Source organism: Apodemus sylvaticus, chromosome 9, assembly GCF_947179515.1.
Source record: "Apodemus sylvaticus chromosome 9, mApoSyl1.1, whole genome shotgun sequence".
Lineage (NCBI taxonomy): Eukaryota > Metazoa > Chordata > Mammalia > Rodentia > Muridae > Apodemus > Apodemus sylvaticus.
In genome coordinates this window covers 22,594,053-22,612,049 of record NC_067480.1, presented here as the reverse complement: position 1 = coordinate 22,612,049, position 17,997 = coordinate 22,594,053, and the positions used below count along the sequence as shown (strand labels likewise).

The following is a 17,997-nucleotide window of genomic DNA, read 5'->3' as shown; positions in this document are numbered from 1 at the left end:
GAGGAGCCATGAGGGCTGCAGTCCTCTGAGATATGCAACCTGTCATCGAGGCCTGGAACCAGGAGAATGGACGGGAGCCTGGGGGAGGGGCTAGGAAGACACGCAGAATGGTGAAGTGGGGGGGGGGGTCTTAGAGAGCCACGGGTGCAGGACTAGGAGAGGAGCTGACCCTGGGCTACAAGCAGCAAGCGGAGGCGTGCACAGAGCGGATCGGGCGACCCGCCTCCTTCTCGGGGTTCCCTGTGCCTGCAGAGCGCGCCCTAGCCGCGAGGGGGCGACGGCAGTGAGGGCGGCGCGCGCGAGGCGGGGGATTCAAGCGCGTTATAAGGCGCCGACCTGACCAGCCGTGCTCGTTGCTGCCGCTGCCGCCGCCGCCAGCATGGCCTCGACCCGCAGCCCCGTCGGAGCGCGCACGCTGCTCGCCTGCGCCAGTCTGCTCGCCGCCGTGGGCCTCAGTGTCCCGGAGTCCGCCGAGCCCGTGGGGACCCAAGCAGGCTCGCAGCCGCCCGCAGCCGAACTGCCCGCCCCGCCAGCCCACAGCCCGCCGGTAAGACGCGGCCGCGCCCCACATCTTCCTGTCCCGGAGGTCCTGGAAAGTGGCACCCCTTGCTGCGCAGTGTCCAACACTGCGGATACGGTGCTCTCAGGGGCTCAGTGAGACCCTGGGTTGGGTGGATGTGCCCTCTGTACCGTGGCTTTGGCGGCAGAATTCCACTAGGCTAGTAGGAGAGATTGGGAAAGGTGTGAAATGCAGTTAACTTGCTCCTCGTGAAACTGGAAGACTGGTGGGAGAGCAGGGCTCTCAGATCTAGTTCCTTTTTGTTAGGTGACCGCGTCTGGGAAAGGAGTGATGTAACCGGGCTCTGCCTGTGATCCCTCCCAGGATCTCCACCTGAACTGCTAGGGTGGAGACGCAGGCTGGGGAGGGTGTGGCCAGAGGCCTGGGGAGGGCGGATTGGTAGCCTACATGGGAGCGGGTTAGTCCTGTTGGTGAGGGCTCATGGAAGAGGGCTCTAGTTGTTTGCTCATTCTGTGAGCCAGGCACAAGGAAACTCCGGGCCAGAGTTCTGTCCTCAGCACCCCGGAGGACCAACAAAACATCCACTAAGACAGCTGGATGGTTACAATCCCTCCCTCTGCAAGGTATCCCTGGGTCCTTCCACCATCCCATTTCTCCCATTTCTGCCTCCTTTGGTCGGAGTACAAATGTCCCGGTTGTCGGCAGCCTCCCTCCAATCCCAGTCACCAGCCTTCAAAACTTTCTTGAGGTCAAGACATAGACACCAGGAAGTGGGGAGTAGGCTGGGACTTCCCAGTAGCATTTTGGCCTTGGACCCTCTTTGGGATTATCAGGGTGTCACCAGCTCCCTGATAGCTGGACCCCAGCTCCTACTCCAACTCCTGGGGCCCCAGACCAACATGACTCCACGTACTTCTGGTGCTGCCCTCAAGCCAAGAGTGGTCTGAGTCCCTGGAAGGGTCAGTACACCTGTCCTGACCTATGATGGGAAACACAGCGGCATCATGGGTTTCCACTGAGGGCATCAGACCAGCCAGAAGCATAGAAGTCTCCATCTTCCCAACACAGCAGCCTGGCCTGGGACCCACAAGACACCTGGTTTGGGTAGTTCTGAGATCCTGGGTCTTTCTATCAGACACAGGAGTCTGTGCCCGTGACTTCTTCCAAGGCCTCTCCAATCATTCCCTTCCTGGCTGGTAGCCCTACACGGAGCCCAGACAATTGGAGGCTCATTGACTGTCCTATTTGCCAAAGGCCTCTGCCAGGAAGCAAGGCTACTCCCAGAGCTCCACTCCTTGGGCATCTGGCTCCTCTGCCCACTGCGCCCCATGACCTGTGACCACAGCGGCCCTGAGGCTGGTCTCCTCCACCTTCTGACTATAGGGAGGGACACAGGACTTGGTGCCAGCATCACAAGTATTCACATATTCATAGTCACCTCCTAAGTAACTGTGGGTGCCAGTGACTGTCAAAGGACAGTGACACTCAAGGAAAAGCAGGAAGATTTATATCCCAGAGCACCTGCTCTGGAGCCCCACCCCCACCTTCCTGCAGCCTGGCCTCTCCCCCCTCCATGGGCTGGGGATGGGTGGGGCACTACCTCTGAAAACACAGGTGACAAGGGCCAGGTGGTCTGAGTCCTTACACAGGCCACTGGTCCCTTGGAAGGGTCAATATACCTGTCCTGACCTATGATGGAAAACACTGCATCACGGGCTCTCCATCACTAAGCAAACCGGTTCTGGCCGCCTGTGTTCCAGGAGCCCACCATCGCGCATGCGCACAGTGTGGATCCCCGGGATGCTTGGATGCTATTTGTTAAGCAGAGTGACAAGGGCATCAACAGTAAGAGGAGGAGCAGGACCAAAACCAGGAGGCTGAAGGTGAGCGGCTTGTGCCCGACACCTCCACGGTGCCCCTGGCACCCTTGTCTCCAGCAGCAGATACCACGGGGGAAAAAAAAAAACACGGGAGGAAGTATGAAGCTGGGACTGGCGAGTCAGGAGTCAGGAGCCCGAGACTTCAGGATGCCAGGGCCTCCCTAGATTTCATGGCCAGAGGGAGAGGCTCGCCCAGCATATGCTTAGTCGCTGGGGTAGCTTCAGGCTGCTGGGATGATACAGGATGGGAGCCTCTCAGTATGGCCCTGGCCTGGGCAGGAAGCTGGCACTTGGGACCTGATGGCTGACTCCCGCATTGAGTTTCTCTAAGTAACTTTGGAGCAAGGCTGGGCTTCACTGTATGTTGGGGTTTCTCTATTGAGGGTCAGCCTTACCTGCCCAGGATCTGACCCACTGGGCCTAAAAGGTGGGGGAGGGGTGGGGGAAGGGGCAGCGCTGCACCCTTAGGCCACCTGGCCTTGCTTAGAAGAAGCTTGCATGAAGAAGCTTGTCTCCTTTCCTTAGGTCCTGACCCAGACCTGTATACACTCCTTCAGGGGACCTGGAACTAAGTTCTTGGCCAATGCAGTGGAGACTTGCTGTTATGTCCCATGCCAGACTGAGATCCAAGTCCCCAGGAGCAGCCTGGGGTGGCCCTTTATCTGGGAACCACATCCAGAGAGGCGGTTGTAGGGGTTCTTCTGCATACAAAGCCGGCCACGCCCTGTATAGCCCCTAATGAGCCCCACATCTGCACAATCCCACCCTTCCCTATGGTGTTCATTCCCTGCTCGATGACCTAAGGACCTCCGCCAAGGAGGGAAGAACCCACAGCCAAGGTGGGCGCTCTCCTGCCTGCCTCGCTGTAGGACCCGGCAGACGGGTCACCCATGCCCTCCCCTCAAATGTTCTCAAACACCTACCTTCCCTTCCAGCTTGGCCTGCCAGGACCCCCAGGGCCACCAGGTCCTCAGGGCCCCCCAGGTCCCTTTATCCCATCTGAGGTTCTGCTAAAGGAGTTCCGGCTGTTGCTCAGCGGTAAGGGCGCCACCTTGTGGGCACAGGTTCTGGTGCGGGCAAACCAGCAGGGCACCTCTAGAGGGCAAAGTCCGGTACCCAGCAAACACCTGCTATGTTGCCTCCCTGTTGGCAGCCCTGCCTGCCATGGGGTGGGACAGTAGATGGGAGAAATGTAGCAGGTGGAAGCCTCAGAGAGGAAGGCCTTTTATTGTTCTTCACTGGGGACCAGCCCTAGAGCCTGCTGCTGGGGAGTGGCTGTCACTGTCTTCTGCCATTGATTGTACCATGGAGAACAGGATATATGCTATGCACTAGCCGGTGCTCGGGTCGATGCTGTGAAGTGAAACTGGCGCTGCCAGGTCAGGCAGTAATGTCCCCAGGCAGGACTGCCAGTCTCGGTCTCCACGCTCTAAGGCTACGGCTCGTGAGCAGAGTGGTCAACTGACCGCTTTGTGTCAGGGGCAGTCCGGCAGCGAGAGAGCACGGATCCGGAGCACTGCACCAGGGATCTCACTACACCAGCCTCCGCCAGCCCTTCCCGTGTCCCAGCCACCCAGGAGCTTGATAGCCCGGACCCAGGGGCCGTGTTAGCTCTGCTGGCTGCGACCTTGGCCCAGGGCCCGCGGGCACCACGTGTGGAGGCCGCATTCCACTGTCGCCTGCGCCGCGATGTGCAGGTGGAGCGGCGTGCACTGCACGAGCTCGGGGTTTACTACCTGGTGAGTGGGGATGCGGCTGGCTGGGTGGAGCAGGGTGCGACCTAGGGTGACCTCGTCTGTGTGCTCTGTAGCCGGAAGTTGAGGGAGCCTTCCGCCGGGGCCCTGGCTTGAACCTGACCAGCGGCCAGTACACCGCACCCGTGGCTGGCTTCTATGCGCTCGCAGCTACTCTGCACGTGGGTGAGGCCCGGGGTGTGGCAATGGGAGGGACCGCCCACTGCCCTGGCCCGGCCAGGGTGCACGTGACCACTATGACCTGTCCTCCTCCTCCGCAGCACTCACCGAGCAGCCAAGAAAGGGTCCAGCACGACCCCGGGACCGTCTGCGCCTGCTGATTTGTATCCAGTCTCTCTGCCAGCACAACGCGTGAGTGGGCGCTGCAGTCTGGCCCTTTCTAGCGTAAAGACGTCTCTCCTCCATTTCTGCTACCACTGGGGCATGGGGGAGCTTGACCCCATCTTACCCTAACTCCTTCTCAGGACCCATGAGACAGGCCTTTCTTGATTCCAGGACTCTCTCTGAGGACAGAGGGAGAGCCGTATCTGTAGGGGCCTTCTATAGAATTCCATAAGTCCTTTGGTCACTCCCCTACTCCTCACCTGTGAATTTGCTCGATGACTTTTAGTGCGGTCCATGAGAACAGGACTGTGACCCTCTGAATGGAGACCAGGCACGGGGCAGGTGCTCTGCAGAGCTGGGGGAAGGCGTGAACAGGGGGTTGTCTCAGACTTAAGCTGGCTTTGGGTTTCCTGAATCTGTTGGTTTTCTGTGTCACCTGCTGTCTTCCATCTTGGTTTCCCATCCGAGAACCAAGCTTTTGTGGTCTTGCATGGTTCTGGCCTTTCCTCCTGAGGACCCAGGTTCGAGCACTACCTCCTAGGCATGATGGCTCTGGACCTAGCCCTTTACTGCTTATGGTGTTGACCACTGAATGATGGCTGCCGAGTGCACTGAGTGAAGCTGGGAGGCCTGGGGACAGGCTGACCCCGTTTCTGTCTTGGGCGCAGCTCCCTGGAGACTGTGATGGGGCTGGAGAATAGCAGCGAGCTCTTCACCATCTCAGTCAACGGTGTCCTCTATCTACAGGTGTGTGGGGCTGGGCTGACCAGCAGGTAGGAGGTATGGGGGTATGGGTAGATGCTTGGGGTCATTGGCATAGCGCCCTAGGACACACCCAAGTGTTGACGCTGGCTTGACAAGAGCCAAGCTTCAGGTCCCATTCTCCCTCCAACTCTTGTCCTGTGTTGGTGGGACAATAGTTTCACTTTCAGACCTTCCAAGAATCTGATGACAGACAGGTGCTTCCAGCCACCCAGGCCCTGCATGGCCAGGAAGGCAGGAGCACAGAACTTGATGAGGCCTGACCCCTGGACTGTAGGAGGCCCGAGACAGTTATATTCTAAGGGGAACCTTAGTGATGGTCTCTTTTGTCACTGTGGTTGGGATTTACTAGAAAGTAAAGAGGTGTGTGGGAGGCACATACAGCGGTCACGCTCCTCAAGCCAGCTGTATTGCTGTTAGCATGAGTCCCACTGAACTCAAAGGGTGTGTACTACATGTGGGTCCTTGGCGGCGACTTCCCTGGGTGGACCTCAGTTTTCAGGGAATGTGATGCCAATGATCTGTGGACCACACTGGGGCAGTCAGAGGAGAGTAATGATGGCTCTCCAGGCTACAGCAGGCCTGAGACAAGCTCTGTGGCAGAGGAACCTGCTGGCCTCTTAACCTGACCCGGGCCCTGAGCAGGAGCTTGCTCCCATATACTGAAACGGAAACGCTGGAGAGCAATAGAGTAAGAGTCAGATGTATGGGGTTTGAGTGCAGGACTATCCAACACTGGCTCTGAACTAAGGTGTCGTCTTCTCCCATGTGAGGCAGAGTAGGCCACAGGAAGGACATGACTCACATTGAGCACTGCAGGCTGCGTAGGGTATCTGCTGCAGGGCCAGCCAGATAACTGATATCTGCTCTTCCCTCCAGACAGGACACTACACCTCCGTCTTCTTGGACAATGCCAGTGGCTCCTCCCTCACGGTACGCAGTGGCTCTCACTTCAGTGCTATCCTCCTGGGCCTGTGAGTGGCTGCTGCAGGCTCTTACCTTTACCAAGTGGCCCCGTGCTCAAGGCAGCCCACTGGACCTCTGCACACACTGGCCATCTCAATTTCAATACCTCTTAGCACAGCCACTGCATTCCTGCAGAGGTGATGGAAGCGGGCTCGCCCAGAACCAGCAGCACTTTGTGACTATCATAAGCCCTGCTTGGCTCTTCTGGGACCACCCAGCATACGCGGTAACACTTGCTCTATCCCTAGCTGCAGAGCTGGCATCCTTGTAGCTCTAGACAGGAGGCTCAAATTCCTTCCTCTGGCCCAGCAAGCCAGCCAGGCCACTCACTACCTGGGACAACTCAGCCTGCACGGAGCAGGGCTATAGGGGAATGACTGCAGGTCCTTAGTGCTTGAGAGGGAAGCCAGACCTTCCTGGCTACTGTCTACCTGGGTTCCAATCCTGGAACGCTTTCTCTGTCTCTGCCTACAGTACAGCCTCAGGGACCTAGGGACTTCAGGGGCCAGTGATCCTGGGCCTGGAAGCAGCTGTATCTGGGGTAAGCAAGATGAACTACAGGCCCCTGGTGAGCACCCCAACACAGTGGAGCTGTACTCCACCCCTTCTCACAGACAAGGCCATCCTCATCCTCCACTAAGGCTACCAGCCAACTCCCCAACCCTCTGAGGCCCAGGGTCCACACAGGGCACCAGCTCACAAGTTTCCCTCCCGAGACTCCATTGCAAAGGGGGTGGTCTGGCTGAATGGGCAGCTCGGTGATGAAGAAGATGGCTGAGGACTCTTCCTGTCAGCCTGCAGCTTGTTTTAGTAGTTTTCCCGTTTTTAACGAAATGTGGGACCAGCCCCGAATGGGCAGTACAGAAGACTGGGCCCTCCCACTACGAGTCCCGACGGCCTGCTGATGAAAGAGCTGACAACCAGCACAGGCCCACCCACAGCTGCTTTGGGGTCTCCGCCTGGCAGGGGTGCTCAAGCCTGGGACAGGATAGCTCCAGCTGATGCCAGGATGCGACTACACCGGAACACCCCTCTATAATCAGACCTATCCCCAAATCAGGCTGCCAACACAGAGCAACAGGTGCCCGGGGGCCGTCCGAGAGCAGGCCTGGCCTGATTCTCAGTAGGGCTGGTACCCACCCTACCAGGAAGCACTGTGCTGGCCTGGGTCCTGACTCCCTGGCACTCTGATAAGGACACGAGGTGGACACACCCCACGCTTTTCTGGATTTCACGTTGTATCCAGTGGGCACAGACATGTTAGTGACGTTATCTTCTACCCTTGAGAAGGCATATAAGCACGTATCTTACCTTCCAACAAGTGTGTTACCCAGCAATTTAAAAGTATTTATTGTGTCCTATTGCTAGGCAGAATGTATTTATGTAACAGATCACACAAAGTCGTAACAATGAAGGGCAGGCGGAGAAGCATGACCTCCTCTTTACAGCTGACCTCACCAAAGCCCATGAGGGGTCAGCTCTGGAAAGCAAGGGAGAAATGCCTTCAGTCTTGGGACTCCATTGAGGGTAGCAGGAGAGACTCTTACTAACCAGGAAGGCCACAGTGCAGAGAGTCACCCAGACAGAAGCACCTGGGGACATGGGTCACAGCCTGTGGGGGCACTGAATGATTCTTGGGTTGCTATAAGAAATTGCTAAATTAAACTGTTTCGCTTTCTGGTGAGTTGGCATTCTCTTCCTGTCTGCCAGGCTGTCAGGTCAGTCCTAGTCTCTAAGGAGGATTGCTGTGGGCAAGGTAGCACTGATGCTCTTGAAGTTACTTAAAATTTATTTGAAATGCATTTATTTGGGAGTTGTAGATATGGAGATCAGATGACAACCACAAGAGTTGGTTCTCTTTGTGGGTCCTGGAGACTGAATCTGGGTGCTTAGGCTTGGCTGGAAGTGCCTTTAGCAGCTGAACACGCTCACTGGGCCCACAGTGTTCTTTTGAAAAGGTTTTATTTCTCTTTGTATGTAGTATGTGCAGAGGTCAATGTAGGTAAGGCGTTCCTCAGGAGCTAAGCACTTTGTTTTATGGGGACAGGATCTTACTAGGTCCCAGATGCAAGGTCTGAGGATCTGCCTGTTCCTGCCAGAAAGGATTAGAAGCCACGTGCCACTGCACTTGGTTTATGCGGATGCTGGAAAGGCCCTCATGAGTAGCAAGCGCTTTCAGCAAATGAGCTGACCCCAGCTCGACACCCTCCCTAGTGTGTTGGGTTTTTTGTTTTGTTTTTTTGAGACAGTGTCTCAGGTATCCCAGGCTGGCCTCAAAGGGGCTATGTGGAGGGTGGCCTTCCAATTCTGATCTCCCCGCCTCTAATCAAGTGCCGAGGCTATGGGATGTAGGCTGTGCCTGGTTTAATGGAGGTGGAACCCAGGATTCCAAGCATGCTAGGAAATCCCTCCCCTCCCCTAAGCTATGTCCCCAGCCAAGAGGGCTTCTCAGACAGGCTCTTACTATGGAACCCAGGCTGGCCTTCTGAGTGTTTATATTTGAGGACATTTGTATGAATTCAGTTCCTATTTATGGCTTTTCCATGACAGACCCTAAGAAGTCATCTATGGTTTGTACAGGATATTTTGAGGTCCTTGTAGCATCCTCATCCATAGCACATTTTCTAACTGGCCAATAGGTGTTATGTCTGTGGAGGAGAAGGACAGTGACTGTTATAAAACAGGCCTGGAAAGACAGCTGCGCAGTAAGCATTACAGCCCCCAGCCCTTGTTTATTCACAATCTGCAAGAGCTCTTCATTACACAGTCCCAGCACTGATGTTCTTTGGGGGCCAATCATGCCCAGAGGTTCCCTGCCATGGGTTAGACCATCCACCAGCAGAACCAAACACTCAGCTGTCCTGAGATTGACAGTGCATCTGATGCTGTGGTGACAGCTGAGTGAAAGCCAGGACGACAGCCATCCTCCCAGGGGTCACTTCAGGGGAACAGGAAGGAGCTTTGTCTAAGGACCCGTTGAGATTGGCATGCACAAGGTAAGCTCATCTAGGGAACCCATTTCAACCATACCTGGGCTCTGGCCAGAAATGTGCCTGATTATCATCCTGTCATCCTACTGCAAGGTCCCACTTCCCCAAAGGGTCACAGTGAGAGCAAGAGTCTGTGAACTACTAACAGGCCATCATGAGCTTGTCCAAGATGCCCATGATGGTTCTGACAAGGACAGATTCAGAGCACATTCTAAAGCAAACACAGTTAACTCAAGACCAGTGACTCAAATAACTAGGAAAAAAAAGAAACCTTTATTTACAAGCATGGAAGTCCCACAGGAGTACACACAGCGTGCACAGACAAAATGAACCCGCAAGTCAAAGCACACGTGCAGCGCGCTGGCCTCAGTGTCCTATCCTCACCACCATCACTGTCACGTTGTCGGCCGAGCCCCGCTGCACTGCCTTGTTAGCCAGCCTGTTACACGCGGCTTCATAGCGAGCGTCAGCAGCAGGCTTCCCTTCTCGGGCCTGGATCTTGTCATCCTACCAAAGGGATGGGATCTGAGTGAGCAGGCACCAGCCTGTCATCCTCTCAAGACACTGCAGCCAGGGCGGGGCCTGCTCTGTCCCTAACACAGGCTGGCAGAACAGTGACCGGTGAGGCCCACAGCAGGGCTCATGCTGAGAGAGTTCAGAGATTATCCCTGACACAGGGATAAAGCAGCTGAGACAAGTGGCACACCCTCTAAAATGTCTCACCTCAAGGCAGGACAAGATGAAGTTCACAGCTTCTTCTGGGGTAAAGACCTTGAAGAGCCCGTCACAAGCCAGCAAAATGAACCTAAGACAAGGAAGAACAAGGGCCTCAGCCACAGGCTACTGACCAGGAGAGTCACCCGAGCAAGAGCTCAGTGACGAATGGCTGGCTGCCTAACGCTAAGGAAAGCCGTGGATGCACTCAATACCCTAAAAATAGGAAGAACAGCACACACGTGTAATCTCAGTCCTCTGAAGGTAGAGAGAGGGTCATTCTGGCTACACAGCAAGTTCGACACCAGTAGAGTTACAGGACAAGTTGTCTTAAAAGACCCTAACCAGACAGGCTGGGCGGTGCACGCCTTTAGTCCCAGTCCACAGCTGGCAGAGGCAGGTGGATCTCGAGGCCAGCGTGGTGTATATAGTGAGACTCTGTCTCAAAACATAAAACAAGGGGCTGGAGACATGGCTCAGCAGTTGGAAGTACTGACTACTTTTCCAGAGAACCCAGGTTCAATTCCCAGCACCCACTTGAGGGCTCCAACTATAACTTCAGGATCTGACACCCTCACACAAATGTATTGCAGGCAAAACACCAATGCACATAAAAAAATAATAATTTCAAAAATAAATCAAACAAAATCCTCAAAACCAAACCAGTAGCACTGTGCCTGCCCAACAACTCAATGGCCAAGAAAAATTTAAAGCAATAGAATTTAAGGAAGCTGAAACTCTTTAAAATGAGTTGCAGCTTAAGGAGGGATGCTGTATACCAGAGGGACGTTCTTCCCACCCATAAGTAGAATCACAGAGACCTCACAACGAGATGCTGCATTCTGGTACTGAAGGGACAACCATGGCATCAGGGATGTAGTGAACAAACCTGTGACCCACCACAGGCCCAAGGATAGAACTAAGCAAGCGTCCTAAGGGCAGCATCCTTGGGTGGTGCTTTGCTGCTGAGGGTCTGAGATCCCAGAGTGGATATCCCCACTTTTTGGTCTGAACACAGCTCACTGTTCCTGAGACGCCCAGAGGAAGCCCCTGAACATCTGTGTGGTTTTTTGGGGAAGCCATTGTTCTCTTGGCCTGGCTTTAAAATAGCTACCTGTTTTTGTTTCCTATCCTGTCCAGAGTCTCCATTTTCTGGCAGGGCACATCCCTAGCCGTATTTTGTGAGCACACAAACTGAGGTTGAGACATGGTGGGGACAAGTCCAAGCAGGCTACTCTTTCCAGTATTTTTCAGTCAGACTCAGAATAGTCAATCTCACAGACACGTGCTTAGCACAGCATTGTCACTACACACTGTTGCTGTCATGGTTGTCCCTAAGGTGCCATGCTAGGAGATTGTCTGCCCTAATCTAGGGCAGAGAATGCTGTGACCCTACAAGAGGCCTCCAGAAACATACTCTAAGACCCCAGGGTAACTGACAATGTGGCGCAGGCAGGCAGGTGCCAGAGCAGGCTCTTCCCAGCAGGCCTGGGGCTGTGCCTAGAGGCTGCCAAGTGACCTCTATGCTCTGCCCCACCCCCTCCTTTAACTCAGTCCTGCTTTCCTGAACTCCTTCCATTCCTTCTGCTTATAGTCTGGTTCAGCCTTCCCCATCTTGCTAGGGTTAGGAGAGCTGCTGCCCAGCCCTTAGCCACTCTTGCTGGGTTCCCTGTGCTACCCTCATAAGTCTGTGCCTGGTCTTGATCTTCCTGCAGCAGGAAGTCTTTCTCAGCCACCCAGACCTTGATCCTATGATTTTCTACATTTATAAGCTGAAGCCCAAATGCCTTGGCAACCCCACAGATCCTGCTCAATCTGTCCCCAGAACTTCTTCCCACTTCCCCTCCATCCACCCGTCCCTAGCCACCACTGCCAGCAGAGGCCCGCTGTACTTGAATGAGCTGACGTGGTCTGAATAGTCCCTGTGGAATGGGTGCCTTGCCAGCACGCTGAAGCTCCAGTACAACGCTTATGCTCTTGTGATAAAGCAAGCACCCATCTCATTTGCTTCCTGACCACCGTGGATCCCATGAAACCAGAACCCACAGGCGTCTGTCTCTGTTCCACAGGGCCAGGCACTGCATAACCCTCGCCAGCTTCTCCCAGCAAAGGCCGAACACAGATTGGAGGAAAGTCAGCAAGAGAAACAAGCCCTTGGATGTATATACCCACACTTTTAGTGACCATTTGCTTTTACCTGTCATTGGGGGTCAGCTGACAGCGTCTGATATCAGGCACAGATGTGACCCCACAACGTTTGTACTGTCCATCTCCAATAGAACGAGATACCTCCAGCACGCCCAAGACACGCCCATCTCTAAAATGAGGGGAACAACATCAGACTCTTGATTGCTCATTGGTCCCCAAAAGCAGAAACTGAGGGTCCGAGCACCCGTATAGGAAGCAGCCCCAAACTTCAGATGTTAGCCATATGCAGAGCCTTCCTACTCCAGTTCTCATAAGCTAAGACTCCTGCTCTTCCTGGGTGTGGGGCTCATGGCTCCTGAAGAAAGTGGGAGACCACTGACTCCTTTAACGTGGGAAAAGGGGACGAACACTCCACCCTGGAGAAGAGCAGCAGCCCAAAGCTAGGGTGTGAATACTCGTTACAGATAGGTATAAGCTCTGGTCCCCAGGGGTCATGACACTAGTACTTAGCCAGTCCCAGGTGCATGACACTGACGGTGTGCAATGTCAGTGTCTTCAGAAAGCTGCCAGGTTAGACCCTTCCTTGTAAAAGAGAAGCAACCCTCTCTCCATGCACCCAGAGGAACCCCTGCTGTGCACTGCCTTCACTGTAATAAACTCCCTCTACTAACAGGCTGGTCTTTCTGTCACTGGTTAATGGACACCACACTGCTGCCCCCTTGTGGCTACTGTTAAAACAATGTAGCAATGGTTCTCAACCTTCTGAATATTGAGATGTGGTGACCCCCAGTCACAAAATTATTTTGTTGGTACTTCATAACTGTAATTTTGATACTGTTATGAATCATAATGTAAACATCTGATATGAGACCCCTCTGAAAGGGTCATTCAACAACCCAAAGAGATCATGACTCATGGGCTGGGAAATGCTGGTATACAGGAATCTGGTGTTGAGTCCTGTGTGACCCCATGTAACCTGGAAGAACTGCAGTCTCCACAGTGGCTGCCTCTCTTTCCATCCCCAGCTCTCAGACAGCTTATAGAAAGAAGCCTTCAAACTTCAATTTCAAAACACCCCAGAAGCTTAGCAAAAAGGAGATTTTTGAACATTTATCTCCAATAGAACAAAAACCCTTAAAGGACAATTTTTTTTTTGTTTTTTGTTTTGGGTTTTTCGAGACAGGATTTCTCTGTGTAGCCCTGGCCGTCCTGGAACTCATTCTGTAGACGAGGCTGGCCTCGAATTCAGAAATCCGCCTGCCTTTGCCTCCCAGAGTGTTGGGATTACAGGTGTGCGCCACCACCTCCCGGCAGGACAAATTATAGAAAGAACCAGAAAACATTTGTGGTCACATTCAGAAGGCAATGTCGTGAAGTGGAAGAATGAAGGCCTCACTTAGCTCTGGGCACACAAGTGACTGACTCTAGTCACATGGCCGATAAAGACAGCAGCGAGTGAACTGAGGAGACACAGCAGCAAGCCGTGACCCTGTGTCAGCAAGAGCACATGCTGAAGGCGTCCCTTTATTAACTAATTTTTGAGAAAGTGCTTCACCACATTGCACAGGTGGACCTTGAACTACTGAACTCAAATACTCTCCTGTCTCAACCTCCCATGTACCTGACACTACAAGTATTCCCATGCCTAGCTCTGAATCGGGTCTACTAACCACTGGAGACTTTTTCTCTGGAAGCTCTAAGTTATTCAGGGCCACAGAAGGTGGTATATAAACTGGCCATGCTAAGGCAAGCCAATAATTCCAGAAGGGAAGCGCTGGAAGTAGGAAAATCAGGAGTTTAAGGCCAGCTTTGGCTGTAGACTGAGGTGAGGCCAGCCTGGGCTAGATGAGACCCTGTACAAAAACCAAACAAGGACAGTATGAGAGAAGCTTCCCAGACACACTGAATATAGCTGAGTGGTAAGTATTGATTTGAGACTGCAGGTTTTGTCTTTCTACCTTTACGGATATATTATCCACGTGCACTGGCAGACCTGGGAGTGGACCTTACTGTGCACATTAACCCTCAAGAGTGTGGAGGCCCGCGTTCCCGGGCTCCCACAGATGCCCTGGGTACCTGACATTCCCTCCAGCTTTCTGTATCCTCATGCGCTCTTCATACTGAGTTGGGTTGTGCTCTTTGCTGAGGCTTAAGGCTGCATGCTTCTGACTTTCCTCATTATATCGACAAAGGATTGCCTGGGAAGACAGAGATCACAAATCATGGAACTCAGTGAGCAGCATCTGGGACTCATTTGCAGGAAGACTCACAATGACTTCACATTCGGCTGCCTGCTGACATACAGAAGCTCAGAGAATCCAGCACCAAAGCAGTAGCAAATAGGAAGTTGTTCTCACTCTCAGGGTGACAACTCCCCAGTTTTGGTGTTCATTCTGGCATAAGTTTTGCTGGCCGACTGTAGCCAGTCTCAAATGGCCATTGTTGGTGGCATCAGTGACAAAGAAGTCAGTGAGTTCATCCACAAGAGGTGAGGAAGAGCACGCATTGCTCCGTGTGTGTTCCCATGACCATGGTTACTGTGTCTGTTTCACAGAGGACACTGAAGCCCAGAGGAGTTATTTGTCTAAAGTCACATAAAGAACCAGCTTTCATACTGGGTCTGAGTTTGAAGAATTTGGGGGTGGGGTGGGAGGGAGGATACATTTTTCCTACTGTTCTGGTTTGAGTCACTTGTTCTAAACACTTATATGCTAGAACTTGTCTACAGGGCTCCCAGGAACCTAAGCTCCCTGAGGACAAGCTGTCACCTCACTTTACAGTTTAATTCCTAGTGATGAGTCAAGCCCAAGCACCAGAGGAGTGGTAGAGGCTGCTTAGTGAGTGGTTACTGGCAACTGAAGGACACAGGGCTGGGTGGAAACGCAGCACACTTGACCCTAAGGCCACTCCCTACAGCACCTGACCTCTCCCTGGGCTCCCGGGCTGCATGTGCACTTGGCCTTGTACTTCCCTTTCACAGCTTTCAAGTTACTCTGTAGTCAAATGCTTTGGAAAGGTGGAGTTAATACTTTCATTTAATACCAACTATGTCAGAAAAACGAGGATCTAAGTTACTTGCACACAGATTTATTTAAAGAAAAAAACAACCAAAAAATCATATTGTGGAGTGGTGTTGGAGGGAGACAGGATCTCGGTGTTAAAACAGACAGCTCAGGGTCCTCTGGAAAACAGACTGCCCTTGCTCAGCTGTTGACTCCTTCCCAGGTGCACACTGGAACATGCCCCACTAGAAGACCCAACCAGTCACCAACACTTCACCTAAGCAGGTGACTCAGATCCACATACCCGACTATCTCCAAGGTTGGCGATATACAGGATGTTGTCCACAGCCAGGACACACGTGGCAGTGGACCCATCTTTCCAGGCAGGCTTCCTGGGGAAACACATCAGAAATGCAGTCACCACTACTGGCGAGTGCCCAGAGCCTAACTTACAGAGCTAAGTAGCAAGTGTGCCAGACTAAAACAGATTGTATCCTTTGAACTACTCCACAGTCTGGATATGGGTAGTGTCCCCAGATGCTCCTATATCAGAAATTGGGATCCCATGGTGACACTATTAGGAAGTACTATGGAGGAGATGGGGCCTTATGAGAGATCTTAAAGGTCACTGTGAAGGTTTTCGCATAAGGAAAGGAGTGTGGGTGGGATCTTACTGTGGGGCCCGGGCCCATTTTCCCTGTTTCTTGCTGTTTGGCTCGGAGATGAGCACGCATGCTGATGCTCCATCTACCAGGATGTGCTACGCAAGTCAAAGGTCCGAACTAACTGTGCTGCCCTATGCTGCGCCTAAGTCCAGAGCAGCCAGCTAAAGCAAAGCTCTTTATTTCGGGCGTGGAGGGGCCACACACCTTTAGTTCTCTCCAGAGGCAGGCAGAACTTTTGAGTTTGAGGCCAGCAAGGAATACAGTGAAACCCTCTCTCAAAACCAAACAATTCTTCCTAGCATAGGCCATGTCAAGGGCTTTCATTACTGTGAAGCAGAGATACACACATCTTTTCCCTTCTTATATATATCAGTGTCTTGCCTGCATGTATTCAAGTGCATAGCTGCTGCTCCTAAAGACCAAAAAAGACATCAGATCCCTGGGACCTGGAGTTACAGAAAATTGTGAACCACTATGGGAGTGCTAGAAACTGAGGCTGGGTCCTCTAGAAGAGCAGCCTGTGTTCTTAACCACTAAAGCTCCAACATACATTTTTCTAAAAGTATTTTTTCTGTGTTATAAATTTACTTTTAAAAATTGTATTCTATGTGTGTGCATGGTGTGTGGCACGTGCAGGTGCGTAGCACATGCAGGTGCGTGGAGGGAGCATCTCCTTTACCCTATGGAACTGAACTCAGGGTATGAGAATTAGAGGCAGTCATCCTGACTGGCTTCCGGCTGGCCCCACATCCTCCTTCGTTAATGGTTTTAAGAACTCAGACATGGAGCTGGGCACTCCTGAGACAGAAAGGCATTGTGCTAAACAGTACCACAGACCTAAGTGCTCAGGCAGAATGCACTGGGCATTTGGCATGAGCTATACTCACTGGCTTGACGCCTGTCTCAGGAACTCTTCATCGGTGTGCTTGAACGTATCGAGCAGACACCTCTTTACAGTCTTCTCCACACTGATCACATCTCCTGGTAGAGAAGGGTCAAACAGAGTAGTAATCTTTCAAGAGGAGAAGGCTGCTGCCCACTCTGGTTCTGTTGCACATAAACTTTTTTTCTAAGCATATCCTTGTCAATCTATTTTCTCACCTGTAGGAGTGCCATGTAAATTCAATTGTACTGGTTTCCCCAGCATGGAGGCAGATAAGACACTAACCACACTGCAGACATTTAACAAGAAGCTAAGACCCCCTACGTTCCTTTAAAAGCCAAAGAAGTGTTTTTGTTTCTGTTTTTTTTTTTTTTTCTTTTTTCTTTTTGGTGACAGAGTCTATAGCCCAGGCTTGCTTCTAACTCACTGTGCAGCTGAAAATGATTTTTGAACTTCTGATGTGCTTTATGAACCATAATGCCCAGTAGACATGGTTCTGCGGATTGAATCTAGGACCTCCTGCATGCTATTCAGGTAAACTATCAACTGTGCAATATCCCCAAACCCATCGACTCTGCCAGAGCAAAACACCCAATCTGACAGACTCAGCCATGAAAACAGCAGAGGCAAGGTGACTGTCCACAGACTGAGTTCTCAGTCTCACCTTTAGGAAATTTCCTGATTAAGTTCTGGTGCAAATTCTGTGCAGCAAATTTCGAGGCTCGAATTCCTCCATGTCCATCAAAAACAGCAAAGTATGAAACCCGAGTACTAGAAGAACAAATTAAAAGTTAACTGTATCCTAAAAACAATGAATACACCTCTTCACTGCAGCTTGCTTTTATGAGTTTTGAGATGGGACTCCACATTTAGCCCAGTCTGGCCTCTATTACAGACCCTTGTGCCCCTGCCCAGGAGTGGAGTAATCCTCTCCTTACACACAGGTAATCTCACCACACTTAGCCTCATTAAAGCCTTGAAGTCTCATCTTAAGCAATAAACATGAAATTCACATTGTTGAGATACTAGTCACATGACATGTAGAGAAAGGTATTTAAGAGATTGAAGTACGTTTCATCCATTTTAATTGTTAGATACTCAGTTTGAGTCCAGTATATAGTAGCTCACACCTGCTATCCCAGAACACCGGGGGCTGGAGCATGAGAAATGCTAAGCGTTTAAAGCCAGCCTGGGCTAAATTGTGAGTTCCAAGATCTGCCTGGCCTACAGAATGAGACCCTATCTTAAGACACAAAACAAACAAAACCACATTTGTTTCAAAAACTAAGCTGTGGGCTGGAGAGATGGCTCAGAGGTTAAGAGCACTTACTGCTCTTACAGAGGACCCAGGTTCAGTTCCCAGCATCCATTACTCCAGTTCCAGAGAAT

General features: G+C 52.3%; 2 protein-coding genes across 6 annotated transcripts in view; one reads left to right on the top strand and one right to left on the bottom strand.

The window, feature by feature from the left end:
• The first annotated feature begins 293 nt into the window (after nucleotides 1-293).
• Erfe (erythroferrone) lies at nucleotides 294-12,105 on the top strand. 5 transcript variants are annotated; one of them, XM_052191930.1, is made up of 9 exons: nucleotides 294-547; nucleotides 2,281-2,403; nucleotides 3,336-3,438; nucleotides 3,880-4,139; nucleotides 4,211-4,319; nucleotides 4,415-4,505; nucleotides 5,147-5,225; nucleotides 6,120-6,173; nucleotides 11,980-12,105. In XM_052191930.1, the coding sequence occupies exons 1-9, from the start codon at nucleotides 380-382 to the stop codon at nucleotides 12,088-12,090; spliced, it is 1,098 nt and encodes a 365-aa protein (XP_052047890.1). In that variant the 5' UTR covers nucleotides 294-379; the 3' UTR covers nucleotides 12,091-12,105. The 5 variants fall into 5 exon arrangements, with proteins under 5 accessions (XP_052047890.1, XP_052047893.1, XP_052047888.1 ...); XM_052191933.1 differs by lacking the exon at nucleotides 11,980-12,105 and adding an exon at nucleotides 6,681-6,788 and having other exon boundaries at nucleotides 295-547; nucleotides 6,124-6,173; XM_052191929.1 differs by lacking the exon at nucleotides 11,980-12,105 and adding an exon at nucleotides 6,681-7,890 and having other exon boundaries at nucleotides 297-547.
• Nucleotides 9,451-17,997, bottom strand: part of Ilkap (ILK associated serine/threonine phosphatase) — a 22,586-nt gene continuing 14,039 nt past the window's right edge. Inside the window, exons 6-12 of the mRNA XM_052191934.1 lie at nucleotides 17,273-17,379; nucleotides 16,613-16,706; nucleotides 15,365-15,452; nucleotides 14,135-14,256; nucleotides 12,108-12,227; nucleotides 9,920-10,001; nucleotides 9,451-9,703 (exon numbers count right to left, since the gene is read on the bottom strand). Coding sequence (XP_052047894.1) covers nucleotides 9,563-9,703; nucleotides 9,920-10,001; nucleotides 12,108-12,227; nucleotides 14,135-14,256; nucleotides 15,365-15,452; nucleotides 16,613-16,706; nucleotides 17,273-17,379 — 754 coding nt within the window. The 3' untranslated portion in view covers nucleotides 9,451-9,562. The remainder of the gene's footprint in view (nucleotides 9,704-9,919; nucleotides 10,002-12,107; nucleotides 12,228-14,134; nucleotides 14,257-15,364; nucleotides 15,453-16,612; nucleotides 16,707-17,272; nucleotides 17,380-17,997) is intronic.